Raw genomic sequence first — 19,341 nt, forward strand, 5'->3', positions numbered from 1 at the left:
TCATGTTGCAGTGATCCAAACCATTGCTTTGATGGACCTCATCGGGAAAATTTTGAATAGGTATACCCAATAAGAGAACCCTCATATTAGAATATTAATGCCCCATGATCATTTAACTCTTTTAATTTGATTATTGATGTAGAGCGGGTCGCAGACAATTTCATGGCCAAGATGGATCAGAAAAGGCTTAGTCGATGACAGAAGTCATCAAGACCGTCAGAACCTTAAAACAGACATATCTTGCAAACCGGAAGTAGTTACTCGACGTATTATATATGATTTTGGGGTACGACAAGCTACTTTATCCAACCAACCTGGCATATCCGGGTTACCCATGCCAAATTTGTGAGATTTCATCAGATTGACGCTCTAATTCCATGTTTATTTCTGTTTCTACTATTTTTAGTAAGTTTTAGTTTGATTATAACTTTTCATCTATTGGGCTTTAGGAGTTGTTTCCAACATGAAAAGTGTTTAGAAAAATTAAGAGAATAACGTGGTTAAGCCACATAGGACACTTACTATAAATACTAAATTTACTATTTATAAAAAGTTGCGAATTTTAGGGGGTTTTAGTTATAGTTTAATTCCTAAGCTTGTTCCAAGTCTTGGTATCCCTATTTAAAGGGTCATAGGCTCATTTATTTCATTAATCATTCATTCAAAAAGTTTCTTTTATATATTTTTAAATTATTTCTATTTCTTTCCCTCGTGGATTTGAAAAGTCTCCGTAAGAAGTCCAGAGAGGTCTGTGAATTTGGAATAGTTATCCTTGAGGAAGACGATGATCGACCTCATCACATTCATCCCTACATTAACTATGGAATATAACCTTTAAAAGTTGTTTCATGGGCCATCAATATCATCGTCCAATTTTGAAGATTTTCTAGGTATCGTCCATCCACAGTGAGGCCCATTGTATAAATGGTTTGGATCATTTTGACATGACCTCTAATCCAACAGTTCGAGTCTCTACAAAAAATAACAAAGTTGAGAAGTAGTGTGGCAATGTAGAGCTACTTGCAAATTTAATTATAAATCTGTAATTTATTATTCCCACAATCCATACTTAGAAATAAAATAGAGACATTAAAGGCTCATTTGGATCATAAGTTGCTTTAAGATAAGTTACTTATTTCACAAGTAACTTTATCTTAGTTTCTACTTATTAGGTTCTGGTGATGTACATCCCCCCATGTTCAGCAATGAATTACATGTACATACCCCCATATTCAGCAATGAAATCCTGGTTTTTGAAAAAAAAAAAAAAAAGGTTCTGGTGATCTTTTCATCTCTCCTGTGCCTTTCTTCCGTAACTTATGAAAAGTAGAAAAACTAAAAAAATTAATTGAAGTGATTAAATAATCTTTTATATATATATATATATATATATATATATATATATATATATATATATATATATATATATATATATATATATATATAGGAAAAGGTACTATGCGCTCGACCTCACGAGTCCGTCCCATGAGGTCGAGCTGTGTGGGCCCCACCGTGATGCGTTTCGAACATCTACCCCATCAGTCAGATGCACCATTCCATCGTGGGCCTAGGTCTCAAAAATCAAGTCAATCCATGACTTGTGTGGGCCACACCACATACAGAAGTGGGAAGGGGCTGTGCACCATTAAAACATTCATAATCATTTTTTGGGTCCACCGAGATGTGGTTTGCAAATCCAGCCCATCCATTATGTGTGTCCCACTTGGATGAGGGTTCAGACCAAGTTTCAGCAGCATTCAAAACTCAGGTGGGCCCCACCAAGTGCTTTTATATGTTTTAACGGTGTCTTCACATGATTTTAGATGGTATGGCCCACCTAAGTTCCGAATACGGCTGATTTTTGGGATATCCCATAATTTAGAGGGGACCCATCAAATGCACGGTGTTGATGGTCGACATACATCACGGTGGGACCCACACAGCTCAACCTCATGGGAGCTTATCGTGAGGTCAAGCACATAGTACCTTTTCCATATATATATATATATATATATATATATATATAAGTTACTTATAATAAATCATAAACCAACTTATCGAAAGTAAGTTACTTGTCAATTGCTGTAGGTACTGAAAGTAATTTATTTGGCGATATCCATGCGGGCCCTAAATGTGGGTGTGCGGACATGGACGAGATTCAGGCTATTTATCATTTCATCTCTGTTGGACAACAGATTAGGTGGTGTTGTCCACACCAATCAACCGGGGTTGGTGTGGTGATGTGTCGGGCACTGTGTGGCCCACCATTATGTATGTGTTTTATATCCATGCCGTGCATCCGTTTCCAGAAGCAGATCCAAAGTTAAGTGGACCACATCACAGGAAACAACCGGGATAATGACATTCACCCTTGAAAACTTTATACGGCCCACCGAAATGTTTATTTGTCGTTGAACATTTGGATAAGTTCACACAGGCATGGATGAAGGGAAAGCACAAATATCAGTTTGATCCAAAATTAATTTTACGGCCCGTAAGAAGTTTTTAATGGTGGACATTCAATCACCACTGTTTCCTGTGGTGTGGTCCACTTGAGCTTCGGATCTGCTTCATTTTCAAATTAGGCCCAATAATAAGCTGGCAAAATGGATGGACCGCACGGACATAAAACATACACAGCACAGTAGGCTGTATGCTCCAAAGAGCCAACACAACACCACACACCACCTGATCTGCGTCCATCTATGCTGTCGATAGGCTGTATGCTCCAAAGATCACAGAAGCGGTTTCCCCGGTGACCCTGCCACATGGATATGCCTTATAGCAGCGCCATGGGGCTACCATGATTATTATTATTATTATTATTATTATTATTATTATTATTATTATTATGTTAATCCACACCGACCATCCCTTTTATTAGCTTATTTTAGGGTATGAGCCCAAGAATGAAGCACATCCAAAGTTCAAGTAGACAACACCACATGAAATAGAATCACGACACCACACTTGAAACCATCATACGGCCCACCATGATGTTTATTTTCCATCTAACAGGTCACCGTTTCGTAAGTTCACACAGATCCAGATGAAGGGAAAACAAAAATCGCCGCTTGATTCAAAACTTTTGTACCAAAAAGTTTTTAGCAATGGGCGTTCAACCACCACTGTTTCCAATGTTGTAGTCCACTTGAGCTCCATCTTTCTTACCTGCTCATGCCATAAAATGAGCTGGAAAAATGGATGGACGGCATGGATAAAACACATACATCACAGTGGGGCCCACAATGCCTGCCAATGTTTGGATGATCCTGGCCTTCTGAATGGACGATTTTATTGCCTGAAGGTTGTAGTTTTTGTTTTCCTTTTACAACCGTCCAGTTCTAATTATCAAAAGTCCTCTTAGAAGCGCCTGGGATCATCCATCTCATATGATCTGCAGATACATATCACCAACGGTGGAGTCTCGGAGATGAGGGATTGTTAAAATAGATCTACATTCCTAAACATAACTAGGTTATTGAAATCAATAAAATTGAGATCCCACCGGAGCTGTACATGAGCCAAGCTAGCTCGACTGGATTTAGCTCGGCTTGACTCAGCTTGAATAAGGACTTGAGGTAAGCCAAGCTTCATATAACCTAACTCGCTTTGAAAACGAGCTGAATTTGATCGCAGTGGATCTTGGTTTGATTCGATTCGACTCGAACTTGGCTCGCTATGACTTTATCTAATATATATATATATATATATATATATATATATAGGGAAAAGGTACTGTGTGCTCGACCTCACGATAAGCTCCCATGAGGTCGAGTTGTGTGGGGCCCACTATGATGAGTGTCGACCATCAACACCGTGCATTTGATGGGTCCCCTTTAAATTATGGAATATCCCAAAAATCAGCCGTATACGGAACTCAGGTGGGCCATACCATCTAAAATCATGTGAAGACACCGTTAAAACATATAAAAGCCCTTGGTGAGGCCCACCTGAGTTTTGAATGCTGTTGAAACTTGGTCTGAACCCTCATCCAAGTGGGACACACATAATGGATTGGCTGGATTTGCAAACCACATCTTGGTGGGCCCAAAAAATAATTATGAATGTTTTAATGGTGCACGGCCCCTCCCCACTTCTGTATGTGGTGTGGCCCATATAAGTCACAGATTGAATTGATTTTTGAGACCTAGGCCTACAATGGAATGGTGCATCTGACTGATGGGGTAGATGTTCGAAACGCATCACGGTGGGGCCCACACAGCTCAACCTCACGGGAGGGATTCATGAGGTCAAGCGCATAGTACCTTTTCCATATATATATATATATATATATAGTTAATTAATTAATTAATTGAATATTTGATTGGGGAGTTGGGTTGGGTGTGGGTTGGGTCAGTTGGGTCGGATGGCTGCGTTGAATCCACTGTGGGTGCAGGTTGGGTGCTGGGTTGGGTCAACCGAGGTTGGGAGCAAACTCGACTCAATTCGAGGTAAGATCGCCTCGACTCAATCCACTAGCTCACCTCGAGATTGACTCAGCAAACGAACTAAGCTCCAATGGTAAGCTCGAGGCCGAGCACAAACTCGAGCCCGAGCATGGACGAGTCAAGCCAGTCTTGGCCCACCTTGACTCGACTCGGCTCGATGTACAGAGTCCTAGGTCCCACCTTTCGGAAATTAAAAAAGAAAAGAAAAAAGAAAAGATGAGTTCTAGGAGATGAACGGTTCGGATCATTATAGCGTCGGATTCTTTTCACTTGAGCAATGGTGATTTTAAAATAATATATATGCATCACCATACGATCGGATGGTTCATAAACTCTATTCATGGGTCTAGCCCCACGTGCCTGAGATCCACGCTATTCATCCATTCAGCTCCACTGTCCACAGGCTATCTACTCCAAAAATTTCAGTGTTTGGATGATCCTGTACTCTGACTGGTGGACCTCTCTAAATGAATGTTGCCTGATGGTCACGATTTTTCTACAGCCGTATATTTCTTATTAACAAAAGTCCTCTTATAAATGCCTAGGATCTTCATCTTTTAAAATTTCATGGATACAGCTAATCCAACCTAAGGTCCAGCAGATGAACAGTTCGGATGCTTATAGCACCGGTCCTATTTTACTGCATACGTTGGGTACTCTCACGCAAGGACTCACACATGTTTCGTGCCAATGGTTCCTATAAATACAGTGCAAATGAGAATACCAATCACAGCTCACGGAAAAGAAATGGCTCTTAATCTCCTCTCCTTCTCCCTCTCCCCACCTTTCTCCCCCACACGCTTGCCACTTAGAAGTGGGCCACCGAGTGCCCAGATCAATGTCCACGTGGCCAGGAACATCAGATGTGCAGCGGCAACTGACATGGCGCAATCAACAATCATACGCCGGAACGCAAATTACCAGCCACCCGTTTTGGATTACGATTTTGTGCAATCATTGAAGAGTGATTACACGGTGATCTAATTATTATCCCATCCGTTGCACATTTGATTCATGTGTCCCAAACAGTACCCATATGGACGATATTAACCATCGAATTCGTGGCCATCATATGGATGGCTAAAATGAAAATGACCAGCAATCAGTGAAATCATATCCTCCGGTCGTTTGGTTGGTGTAATGTTTGTTAGGGGCCCATGTTTTGGACTGCATGATTTACAGTGTGGATTTGTCACCATTTGTATGATTAGCTACACCATTCTTCCTTACTGTACATCTGTTGCACAGGACGACAAATGTGTTAGAGGCATCGAGCGACTGGCAGAAGAATGAAGGTGTTTGCTCAGAGCAACAACTGATTCCTTCACTCTACTCGAGTTGATTGGTGTCCTCCAACGTTTAGGGTTGGCTTATCTCTTTGAGTCAGAGATTAAGGAAGCCCTAGATGCCATATCCAACGACGAAAATGACAAAGAGATGAAGAAAGATTTAAATGTTACTGCCCTTCGCTTTAGACTACTTAGACAACATGGGTACGAGGTCTCACAAGGTACATATGCTCTATAGGCTCCATTTACTTGCATTGCTGTGTTTGGATGCAGTATGGAATTGAATCGCAATAACAAGTTTAATGAAGTGTTTTTTTTTTTTTCTCCTTGAGAACACACGTTCATATGAATACCAAGGAAGATAATTATAATTTGGTGATTTTCACTTAGTCAGGCCAGCTATCACAAGTCAATTCACCAAATTATTGTATCATTAGAGTTTCCATGTGAGTGGGCCCGTCGGACTCCGGGCTTTCCTTCCCACACCAAAGCCTACTTATAGTTACACCCGAGGTACACTTATTAATCTCCTCTCCCTTTTGGGAGGCCTACACCCCATAGAAACTGTATACCTGAGACTGTCCCTTGGCCTGTAGATCCTAATACAATGTTAGAATTCTAGCTCTTCCAGAATGATATCTCACTGACATTGCATTTGCAGTGGGTGCTGTGAGATAGTTCATGCAGAATCTGAGGCAGCCCCATGCCAGAAAGAAAAAAAAGAGTCTTCATTCTCATTGTAGAAAGACTCTCCCATGGTAAGGCAGTCCAGCTGTTTTCTTTGTCTCGCCGGTTAGTCCGTCTAGCGTCCTTTGGTTGGGGTCCGACAACTGGTGGTGCTGAACCGTTGATCATGCCAACATGCCTCACCATGACACAGTCTTTTTATTTTTAGTTTTGATATTTTTTTAGGGTCTAGAAGCATTCAGAGACAGGAACTGGGGACTTTGTGAATATCATCACCTTAACCAAAAGTCTAGCTCATGAGATGGACCACACCATTGGAATCAATGGATGGCCTATCGTCTGACTCAACATATATGTGTGGCCAAGATTGTGAGGGAATCAACCTTACTTTTAGAAGGGGAGATCTTCATGGTGGGGCCTACGGTTTTCAAAGTACAGATGTCCCACACCAAGTGGGATGTTATTGGATAAGATGATATTGTTGTGCTGTTGAAATAGATGACCAGTTCTCCTTGAAAATAGTCTAATTACAAACGAAAGCCTAGCTCTAAAATAAAATACTAAGAAAGGTAAGATTTGGACATTTCTTTTTAGGACTATTTGGATTGGTGGATATGAAGAACGTAAAGTTAGAAACTAACACGTCACGTGTAAGGAAAACTATGAATAAAAGAATATTGTTTATTTAAATTTGTGATTTAAGGAAATTTGAAATAGTCAATTGTTAAAGAGTAAAATCTATCTCACAAAAAGTTTGGAAATGAAGATTATCATCTTTTCTAAGGGAAAGGAAAACGCCATATTATGAGGAAAACCATAGATTAAAAAATTAAAATTTAAAAAAAAAAAAAAAAACTTTCCATGGATTACTTTATTGTCCCAGTAGATGGAAAATATAATATCTGCATAAAGCATTTTCTTTTCCACGGTTCATTCAAATGCAGGCTAGGTAGTGAACTAACTATTGCATTCGGTTTCAATAGTGTATCCAAACGCGCGCACCTTAAAATTTCTAGCAAGCACCCATCTTCTGGTGTGATGTTGCAGATGTGTTCAACAGCTTCATGGACGAGAGAGGTAGTTTTAAAGCATGCCTTAGCCAGGACATAGAAGGGATGTTGAGTTTGTATGAAGCTTCGCACCTTGGATTTACAGGAGAAACTGTCTTGGATGTGGCCAAAGCCTTCACAACCAAACATCTCAAGGGTATCAAAGGGAACATAGAACCAAATCTTGCCAAACAAGTGACACATGCATTGGAACTTCCAATGCATTACATGGAACCAAGGTTAGAAGCCAGGTGGTACATAGAGGAGGTGTATGAGAAAGAAAAGCACATGAAGCCTTTCCTACTTGAACTGGCTAAATTGGATTACAACAGGGTGCAAGCCTTTCATCAGAGCAATGTTAGAGACATGGCCAGGTAAGGACATGCATGCAACATGTCATACATGCATGCCAATATGTGCATATGAAGAATGCTACCTACAACCATGAATCTTCCTGTGCCTCGTTGTACTAAAATCCGGCAAAATCTGTCATCATAGCGACAAAAATAAACGGTCCATATACATTCAGTGCACACATGTTCCATGCTGAAATATGTGGAGTACATTTGTCTGGTGCGCCCAAGATGCATGAGCAGCTGGAAATAGCATCATAAATAATCACAACCACTCTGGGAATTGAGTAAGGTTAACCTTAAGTTGATCTTGTGGAGGGAACTTTTGATGTTTGGACATCCTATGGCTTTAAACCCTGGGATGTAGAAAAAGGCTTCAGTACGGTGAATGTAGCCGGCTTGCAAACGTTGGATGTTCAGACCCTAGGGACATCCAATGGCTGTCTGCCATGGAGTATTCCCAGTGTGGATCCTACCATATCATTTCCACGAGTGGTTGTTTTTTTTTTTTTTACCCTGGGATTTCGACATCATACCAAGAAAATGAGTGAAACCATGCATATGAGAAATTGACCATTGTAAACGCCACCTTTTACCCAGCGTCTTTTCAAAGTGCTCGGTACCCTTGCATTCAAAACCAATAGCTACGAATTATAACCGTAGCTATAGGTCTTCAGCCACCGTAAAAACATCCACCGTAAAAACAAGAGTTTTTTCGTCCGCAAATACTATGTCCGTATAGAATGGTTTACCCTGGTTATGTAAACTTTTTGAGCGTTTCGGGGACGCGGATTCGATACTGACAGGCTGAGCAGCGATTCCGCTACTGAAGTGGCGGTCAAAAAAGCAAGAGTTTTTTGGCCCACAAATACTATGTCAGTATAGGATGGTTTACCCTGATAAAGTAAGCTTTTTGAGCGTTTTGGGGATGCGGATTTGATACTGACAGGCTGAGCAGCGATTCCGCTACCGAAGTGACGACACGAAGTTACGTGGGCCCCAATGTATGTGTTGTATCCATGCCATTCATCCGTTTTGAGATATCATTTTAGGGCAAGAGCCGAAGAATGAGACAGATAAAATTCTGTAGTGGACCCACCACAGAAAACATTGGGGAGAGTGATTTCTACAGTTGAAACTATCCTAAGGCCACCATACTGTTTATTTGAAATCTAAGTTCAAAAGTTAAAAAAGACATGAACGAAGGGAAAACACAAATATAAGCTTGATCTAAAACTTTCGTGGCTTTTAGAAGTTTTTAATGGTGGGTCCTCACTATTTTCTATGCTGGGTCTACTGGAGCTTTGGATTTAACTCGTTCTTTGGATCTTACCCTAAAATGATCTCTCCAAATGGATGGAAGGTGTGGATACAAAACGTACATAATGGTTGGGCCTATAAAACTTGATGACATCACTTCAGTAGCGAGTCTCCTGCTCACCCTATCCGTAGCTAATCCGCGCCCGCGTTTTGGAAAGACCCCGTGTAAAAGGTGGCGTTAAAGTGGTCAACTTCTCGTGCACATGTATTAAAAATGTTTGGCCTTTTATAGAAAGAGAGAGAGAGAGATAGAGAGGAATGCGTGCGCACGTAAGAACCTGTGCACATCTTTCCACATGTGTCTTGGGCACAAAAATGTGAACGATCCACGATGCGGCACCCCTTGAAACCTCACCGGCCTAACTTTCAAACCCATACAAAACTCTGGTAGCCTATGATAAGAGGAAACATTTTTCTCCCTTGATTTGCATTTTTCTTTGCCATGGTCAGCTAGAGTTCTGGATGAGGCTGAAAACTGGGCCAATAAGTTAAAAGGGGTGCCGCATCATTTGGACCGTCCAGATTCTCCCAAGACAGATGTACAAAGGTGCGCATGGATGCTCACGTGAGTAGGTGTGCATGTGAGCATTATATATATATATATATATATATATATATATATATATATATATATATATATATATATATATATATATATATATATATATATATATATATATATATATATATATATATATATATATATATATATATATAACCTGTGTTATGGGCGTCTAATCCGAATGATCCATGTGATGTGGCATCTCATGAAACTCCAATAGACCAATTCTCATCCTAATTTAAAACTCTGGTAGGCCATTGCAAAGAGAGATGCAACTTGAGGGAGGAAACTGTTTTCGTTTTTAATGGCTCACTAAAATTTTGGATCAAAGTAAAAGTTTGGGCCGGGGGTTTCATGGGGTGCTACATCACATGAACCATTCATATTTTGGATTCACACCATGTATGATTAGTTCTTAGAGGGTGCCATTCATATTATGGATTCACACCATATATGATTAGTTCTCAGATGGTGTTACATCACGTGAACCATTCATATTTTGGATTCACACCATGTATGATTAGTTCTCAAAAAGTTCACATGATTTCAGGGTGTGTGTGGTTATTGGTGAGTCAGCCCGGAGTCATGCCCAATCCAAGTCAAGATATATATATATATATATATATATATATATATATATATATATATATATATATATATATATATGGAAAACGTACTATGCGCTCAACCTCATGAGTCTGTCCCATGAGGTCAAGCTGTGTGGGCCCCACCGTGATGCGTTTCGAACATCTACCCCATCAGTCAGATGCACCATTCCATCGTGGGCCTAGGTCTCAAAAATCAAGTCAATCCGTGACTTGTGTAGGCCACACTACAAACAGAAGTGGGGAGGGGTCGTGCACCATTAAAACATTCATAATCATTTTTGGGCCCAGCGAGATGTGGTTTGCAAATCCAGCCCATCCATTATGTGTGTCTCACTTGGATGAGGGTTCAGACCAAGTTTCAGTAGCATTCAAAACTCAGGTGGGCCCCACCAAGTGCTTTTATATGTTTTAAAGGTGTCTTCACATGATTTTAGATGGTATGGCCCACCTGAGTTCTGTATACGGCTGATTTTTGGGATATCCCATAATCTGGAGGGGACCCATCAAATGCACGGTGTTGATGGTCGACACGCATCATAGTGGGACCCAAACAACTCGACCTCATGGGAGCTTATCGCGAAGTCGAGTGCATAGTACCTTTTCCCACATATATATATATATATATATATATATATATACTGGCGAGTCAGCCCGGAGTCATGCCCAATCCAAGTGCATCTTGACCTGGTGACCCAGTTGATGACCAGGCCGAGTTTGCTAACCTGAGTTCCAGGTTGACACACCTGGTCCTGAAATTATGGTCTGGACACATTTAACGGTACACACGTATGTTAGGATGGTAACTCTCGTCATACACACGTTGCACAGTACTATTTCTTTCTATCTGGTACTTGATTTATTGTGTGTTTGTAGGTGGTGGAAAGATCTGGGTACCATGGAAATCTTCCCTTTTACTAGAGATCGTGTGGTGGAGTGTTTTTTGTTCAGTCTTGGTGTGGCCTTTGAGCCACAATATCAATATTGCAGGGACGTTGTTACTCAAGTTAATCAGATTTTAACAATGATTGATGATGTTTACGACGTCTATGGTTCGTTGGATGAATTTGAGCTCTTCACAGATGCCGTCCAAAGGTTGGTACTACTGATTTCATGATTTCGACCTGAAATGGGATTTGATTGTTCTTATTTTCTGTTGCCTAATAAAAGTGATTCGTTAGAATAGTAAGCAATCCATCACTGGTCCTAACTAATAGACTATTTGGATCAATTTTTTTAGTGAGACTATTTTGTGATCTTGACCGTTGATATGAAAGGTTGTGGATCAAATGGTTTTATTCGTCAGACTAATGTATGTTGCAAGGTAGATCATGAAATTTGTGCTGGACCTAATGAATAGTCTGGATCAATGGATTGGATTGTCCATGATCCGAATGAAACTAGGAGCACTATAACTTATGGTGGTATAAAAACACAGGAGCAATATTTTATTTTAAATGAATCTATATCTATACATCTATTAAAAGTACAACCAACATTTAAAAATTCTTTTAAATCATTTATTTTTCGTCTACTTCTATATGACCAAAATGGTCCTGCAAACCCACGTGAACAAACTACTAACACGATGCTAAACAGTGACTAAATTATTATTTCTCTGTCTCCCCCTCTTATCTCTGTCTTATGGATTGTCCATATCAAAGGAGACCCTATATGACGGAGAGTCCACATGGAAGGTATGCCACACGATCAACAGTCCATATCAAAGGTGGTTCGGATGGTAATGTGGGCCCACATAATATATGGTCCACATCAAAAATCGGCTCCTAATGATGAATGGCCCACATCCAAGGAGAGCCCTACATGATGGATGATCTACATTGAAGGTGGGGCCTACATGATGGACCATCCACATCAAAGGTGGGATCCACATGATGGACAATGGACATTGAAGGTGGGCTCCACATGATGGATGACCCACATCAAGGTGGGCCTCATATAATAGACGATCCAAATCAAAGGTTGGTACCTAATGATAAATGGCCCATATCCAAGTGATGTAGAGCGAGCCACAAACATATTCTTAGCACAGTTCGATCCAAAGAAGTGCAAAAAGAAGAAGCAAACATAGTCTATTAGATCATGACCTAATTCTAGGTAAGGCATGACATAACTAGGCCCTAGGCATGTCTAGATCAAAGAAATTCATACTGAATAGGGAGAAATTGCCATTCGAGGTTTAGACCGTAGACTAATTATAACTTTTGATCCAGGTATCATCGCGAAATGCATGACCTATTGCCCTTTATATAGCAGGCCATCCAGGTTCAACCAACCCCCATAATGGGTCACGTCCATTCGTTTCACAAGAAAATGTTCCCTTCCGATTTAAAATTATAATTTTAAAAACAATTACTATATTTAGTAAATTTTAATTGTGATATCTCATCCATTTTAGAGTTTTAGATTTTTATCTTTTAAAAAAATTAATTTTAATCACGCCAAGAATGTTTGGATAAAGTTAATTTAAGACTTTTTATTTTTGACCAAATTTATTATTTCGAGTAAATTTTATTCCATTCAAATTAGGACTTCTATTGTGATTTCGAGTCTTTCATGTAAGTGGTGTAATCAAACAATTGAAAATTATTACTTAATAGTACAATTCTAAATATATATTTTTTTACCTCCTCGATTTAAGAACTACTTTGTGGATTACTGGTTTTACCTTTCATGCTCTTTCCTATATTACCAAGGCAAATCAAGTGTGATAGAAAACTCAACTTGAAGGCGGGACTCAAACGATGGATGACCCACATTGAAGGTGGGGCCCACACGATGGACAATCCACTTCAAAGGTGGGCTCCACATGATGGTCGGTGGATATTGAAGGTGGGGCCCACATGATAGATGGTCCACATCAATGGTGGGCTCCATGTGATGGGCGGTGGATATTGAAGGTGAGCCTCGCATGATGGACATTAACATTGATGGTGGCCCCATAAGAGGACAATTCACATAGAAGGTAATTCCATAATCATGAATGACCCACATCCAAGGTGAGCCCCATCGTAATGGACGACCGGCATCCAAGGTGGCTTTGCATGATGGTTAACCCACTTCAAAGGTAGGCCTCGCAAGGTGGATGGTCCACACTAAAGGTTGGCCCCACATGATGGATAGTTAAAAATGAAGATGGAGCTTTTAAAGTCCCTTGATATACACTGATACCCCATCCTCTAACAGCTCAAGCTTTTAGAGAAAGTAGCGATTTAACACAAGGTGTATAACAAATTAAATGAACCATCTTGAAGGTTGGCCTTACATGATGGATAGAGGTGTACACGAGTCGAATCGAGTCGAGCTTGGCACGGCTCGGCCACTAGCTGACCACAGCTTGAACTCAGCTCGGCCACTAGCTGACCGGAGCTTGAACTTGTCTCGACTCGGTCCTCAAGCCTGACTGGCTAGCTTGGCTCAGTTCGGTTAGCAGCTCGGGCCAGTTCGAGCCGAGTTCGAACCAAGATCGAGCCTGTGCGGCATTTTTACAAACACATGGAGTGCACTTTCAATTTCTTATTATATGTAAAACAATAATAAATAGTTGTTTACAGGTATTTGATCAAACACCTAGTATGCAACATCAAAATCAAGAAAAAAGAGTATTTGTTTCATATACATACCTTCCTTGCCACCAGCCGACACTTCGTTGAGTCATTTCATCAAACACTTGGTGAGCAACATCAATATCAAAGTAACTGAGTTATCGAACTGGTTCGATCCGAGTTAGGATTCGATCCTAGTCAAGTCAAGCTCGGGCAAGCTCGAACTTAATTTGAAATTTTTTCAAGCTTAAAAAATCAACTCGACTTGATTTGAACTCAGTTTCAAACCGATTCAAATCGAGCTTTTTCGAGTCGAGTCAAGCGAGCTAACCGAGTTAACTTAGTTCATGTACAGTCATAATGATGGACAATTCAAAATGAAGAGTGGTCAAAGTGGCCCTAATATAACAAACTAAATAATCCACATAAAAGGTTGCCCCACATGATAGACAGTGAATATTAAAAGTGGAACCAACAAAATAGAGAGATAGGTACTTATATTGAAAATTGAGTATACTTTTCTACTCTTTGGCTTGTAAATATGTTGTTTACCAGACATACTTATCCTTTTAACAAGTAGGAACCAATGTATCATGCTTGAGGTATACATAGCTTATATAAAGTAACTTACTATGCATACAAGCCCTAAAATGTGGACCATCTGCTCAAATCGTTGGCATGATAAAAACCAAAAACTATTTCAGCCGGTTGCAATGGTTAGCAGTCAAAATTTGGAAGGGGAGATTTAAGGAAAGTGATGGATAAAATTTTCCGGTAGGTGTGATTCTTGAAACATAAGCCATGCGGATGAGGCCCAGCAGCTGGATAGACCCAATCGGTACATCCCTTGCTCTTCCTGCTGATCAGAGTCATTGAAAAATGAATCCGGACGCGATGACGCCAGACCCATAAGTTAGACACATTTGAAAGGTGTAAAAAAGGAGTAGGCTCCTGTGTTAGTTTCACACCGTTTGAGAACGGTGGTGAACCCTATTCATCACATGTGGAAGAGTAATGGAAATGTAGTAGTTTAACTAACAGAGATTCTCCCTCTTGCATGATGGTACTTTCAGGTGGACCACCGATGCAATTGAAAAGCTTCCAGAATACATGAAGAAATGTTACATGGTCCTCTTCAACAATGTTAATGCACTGGCTTATGACGTTCTAAAAGAACAGGGTGTGGATGTCTTGCCATGCCTAAAGAAAATGGTATTGCATCAGTTCATTAACTCAATGTTATCACTATAACAGTGACCAGGCACGCCGGTTGGCCTTTCCACCTATACCCATAACCAAATGGCCTAGTTGGTCTTTTCGGCCCATGTAAGGGTGGCAAAAGGCCAGGTTTGGCTTGGCTAGCCCTAATTCTCTGACTCGACACTTAAGACCCAAGGCCCGAACCAGGCATGCGCCTAGCACAATAGGCCAAAGCCTGTGCCTGAAAAATTGGCTAGGTCTGGGCCTGGTGGGACCCAAACCAACACAGTCCGAAAATTGAAAAATATTCATTTCCCGCTTCAATGTTCTTAATTTATCTGTTGATCAAGTAGACCATATATGCAGGAAGTAATAGTCATTTTAGAGTAATGAAATCGTCCATTTTCAAGATGGATGGGTTGCCTAACAAAGAATTAGAATGGCATATTTGCAGGATATATAACGCATGTATGGGTCAGGCAAGGTCGGGCTAAAACGACATGATCCCATGTCCCACCTGTAAATTGAGTGGGCCCAGACCATCGGCGGAGCTACTAGGTCCATGTCTGGCATAGAACTGGGGCAGCCTACCTGGCCCATTGCCACCCATAGGCTAAGGGATCAAGCTGGACTCATTTAAATCCAAGCTCTGTGCTTGTTTATGGCTTTCGCTCAATAGGCCTGGGCTTAAACACCTGACCCAATACAAACTGATAGGGTCTGTCATGATAATATTTTGAACCCTTCAATAAACAAAGGGCTTGGGCTTAGCCCAAATTCCAAAACTGGACAATCCCCACTACTGGTGTCCTAAATAGATATATCCATATACCTGTATCTGATTATCTTGAAATATTGTGCTTGTTTAGTGGGGAGATTTGTGTAAGACATACATAACCGAGGCGAGGTGGTACTACAGCGGCCATACGCCACCATTTAAGGAGTACCTGGACAATGGATGGATCTCCGTGGGAGCGCCAATCATACTCGCTCATGGCTATTTTTCAATGAGATTGAAGATCACAAAGGAGGTATTAGGAGGCCTAGAGAATTATCACAATCTCGTGATTTTTCCATCCATCATTCTCCGACTTTGCGACGACGTGGGAACTTCACCGGTATGCAAGCTTTACCTTCTCTCTCAAAATGCATCATCATTGTGCCCTGATTGAACAAAGATATCACATATAAATTCCACGTTTGCATGTTGGGACTTTGCAAAGATAACAAGAACAACTCCACAAATTCATCGATTATTGTTTAACATGTAGTTGCATGTTTTTCATTGATATAGTATGAGCTAGCAAGAGGCGATGTACGGAAAGCCGTTACGTGCATGAAACCGGTGCCTCAGAAGTAGCTGCTCGTGAACATGTTAGACGTGTGATCGATGAAACATGGAAGAAGTTAAATGAGGAATGCCTCAGCTGTTCTCCATTCCCTCGAGCTTTCATCAATGGCTGTGTAGGGCTTGGGCGGATTTCTGAATGTATGTACCAGTTGGGAGATGGGTTCGGTCGTCCACATGAAAAGACCAAGGCTCGGGTCACAGCACTATTGGTTGAGCCCATACCACTTAAGAAGATATAAGCTGGGTTCGATTCATGAAATCCATGGGCTAGTATTTTTGTGGTCGTCGCGTGGTCTATTGTTGTGAACCTTGGTATGTGAAAGTATATTTATGTGTTTGCATTATCATTGATTTCAGTGGTTTGGATTACAGAATAGAATTGATCTGGTGCAATAGGCAACCTAGTTGCATGTTGGACAGTTGTGATCTGCACCGTCCATTCAGTCAATCCTATTCATTAGAGCCTTTTTGGGAGAAAGTTGTACTGATTTGGATGATCCTAACCATTGGATGAATAGCTTGCAATAGATGGTCAAAAGAGACTATTTATGAAAATAAAAATAAAAATGGATGTCCGATCGTTCATCTCAGGCATCCATTTGGAGGGTGGCCTTTCCTGTCACTTTGGTCATATGATGGTAACCATCCAATCCACATTTTAGGAAAATGGATGGTTAGGTCAAGAAGGCAATTGCCCAGGTGCACTGGTTAACCTTGAACTTTCACACAAAGCCTTGGATGAGAAGGTATCAAGTTCAACCGGGTGGACCTCAAGGTACGGTCCACCCAACGGATGGCTTCCAACCTGTAATTGCATGTGAAATCCTCCCTTCCAATACATTGGCACCACCAGGTGAAGTACTCAACCTCACCAACTCATCAGGTGGACCCATATGATGTGTAGGCATTGATAAATAGTAAAATATAAGTGTAGTCCCTCGATGAAAGATGAACTTTTTCCTTGCCTTAGGTTTAAGGTAACTTTCTCATTTACAATGTATGGCAATCTTTCAGTATCTTTGCACATTTACATTGTACTCTATACCCAAAGCCCAAAGCCATGGATTTCCTCAGTAAGAGAATTTGTGGGCACCGCGATTAAATGATAAGGATTGTTCAATCACTGTCAGTTTTCTTTTTGGGCATGATCACATGGCAACTACCATATTTTCAAGCTCTGTAGGGTCCACTATAAAGTGTGAAATGCCATCCAACTCATCCAATAGATATGGTCCCAACGTTTAGGTCTAAATACCAAAATCCTTACTAACTCATAACTCAGGCAGGCCAGACCAAGTTAGCAATGGGGAATATTAGGAAGGCTGATGCTCCACATTATTGTTTATATGCCGCAGGCACACTGCTTAGCAGGAGCGCACTATTGATATATATATATATATATATATATATATATACATATATATATATATATATATAGAGATATATATATATATATATATATATATATATATATATATATATATATATATGTTTATATATGTTTTACACACACACACCCCACACACTCATGCTAGTGGAATTTCACCACCTATGGGTGCTCGAACCCTTGACCGGGAATTGAAACTCCTGAGAGTCTACCACCCGAGCAAGAGTAAGGACCCACTTGAAACATGACGTTAATGTCATGAATGCATGATTATTCCTCTTGGATTAATTACGCAGAGTAACTTTTCACAACTTCTATGTCTCAGACATTTAGATTGCAATCCAACGTACTCACCTACTTGGTCCATGCAAGGCATGTACTTAAAATCATGATCTACCATTGCTGGCATCAGGCTGCAATCTCATCATGTTCGCCTAACCGCTTTGGTGCTGCGGCAATCCTGACATGCACGAACATGAGTAATCCCGACATGCCTACGGATCAGGGGTACCTAAATCTTGCACGACCAGACATCAGGGTTGTTACAATCCTGACATGCTCGCCTAATCAAGATCACATGAAGCGATAATCACAACATGGACACATATGAGCAATCCCGACATGCTCATAGATTCATCGCCCAAACTAACCAAATTCAAAGTCTTACCATTCAAATTCAATTATATCATGATCAATGAAACTCATTCATCGGGCAATCGAAATGAAATTCAATAGCCAATCGTCAATCATACAGTGCATGTAATGCATGTAAGGTTCACAAATGGGAAATTTATCAAGTAAGCAAATAAAAAACCTAATCTGGCATACATTCTACATGGAAACAAGAGTTTAATATAGAATATTACAATAAAGATACATTGCAATTTGAGGAATCTTCCAACCTTCAAGGATGGGTGTAATCAATCGTGTAAACGAGTAAAGGAGAGGAATGAGTGTAGATAGATGTGGGTTTGGACTCTCGCACGTGCACACAGATCATCTCAGGAACTCTCACGTATCAGGGATAATCTCGAACAATGTGCATGGTGGCCTGTCGATGGTCGGTTTTGATTGTCATAGGTTTATATTTGATCTTGAAGTTTAATGGACGATCCTCTTTTCTTCTTTTTTTTTAGTCACACACACCCCTATACACTCACGCCGTAGTTGGATTTCACCAACTATGGATACTCAAACCCTTGAACGGGTGTTGAAACTCCTGAGAGTTTACAACCGGAGCAAGAGTAAGGAACCTAACATTTAACGGTTCACTCTTCTTGAAATTGTAACTTGCTCTTATTCTAGATGTTTATGTATGGGTAATCTCCCATTACAACATTCGGATTATGTTTACGGTGGATTTTGTGTGTTGGGTCTCATAATTGAAGATGTACGGTGGATACTTGGGCTGTTTACGTGGTGTCTAAGTTTTCATTGCAATCAGGATTCTCGAAATAGGCCTTCTAAATTGTATATGACCTACATGTGTGGATATGTATATATGTAAATGTGTACTCGGGT

The 19,341-nt window shown here is 40.5% G+C and overlaps 1 protein-coding gene across 1 annotated transcript; it reads left to right on the forward strand.

Annotated features, from left to right (window-relative positions):
• Positions 1-5,197: 5,197 nt before the first annotated feature.
• Positions 5,198-16,777, forward strand: LOC131237661 (alpha-terpineol synthase, chloroplastic-like). The gene is made up of 7 exons (XM_058235554.1): positions 5,198-5,426; positions 5,700-5,961; positions 7,475-7,850; positions 11,193-11,411; positions 14,956-15,094; positions 15,952-16,200; positions 16,377-16,777. Exons 2-7 carry the CDS (start codon positions 5,889-5,891, stop codon positions 16,440-16,442), a joined length of 1,122 nt encoding a protein of 373 aa, XP_058091537.1. The 5' UTR covers positions 5,198-5,426; positions 5,700-5,888; the 3' UTR covers positions 16,443-16,777.
• Positions 16,778-19,341: the final 2,564 nt, after the last annotated feature.

Source organism: Magnolia sinica, chromosome 1 (genome assembly GCF_029962835.1).
Source record: "Magnolia sinica isolate HGM2019 chromosome 1, MsV1, whole genome shotgun sequence".
NCBI lineage: Eukaryota > Viridiplantae > Streptophyta > Magnoliopsida > Magnoliales > Magnoliaceae > Magnolia > Magnolia sinica.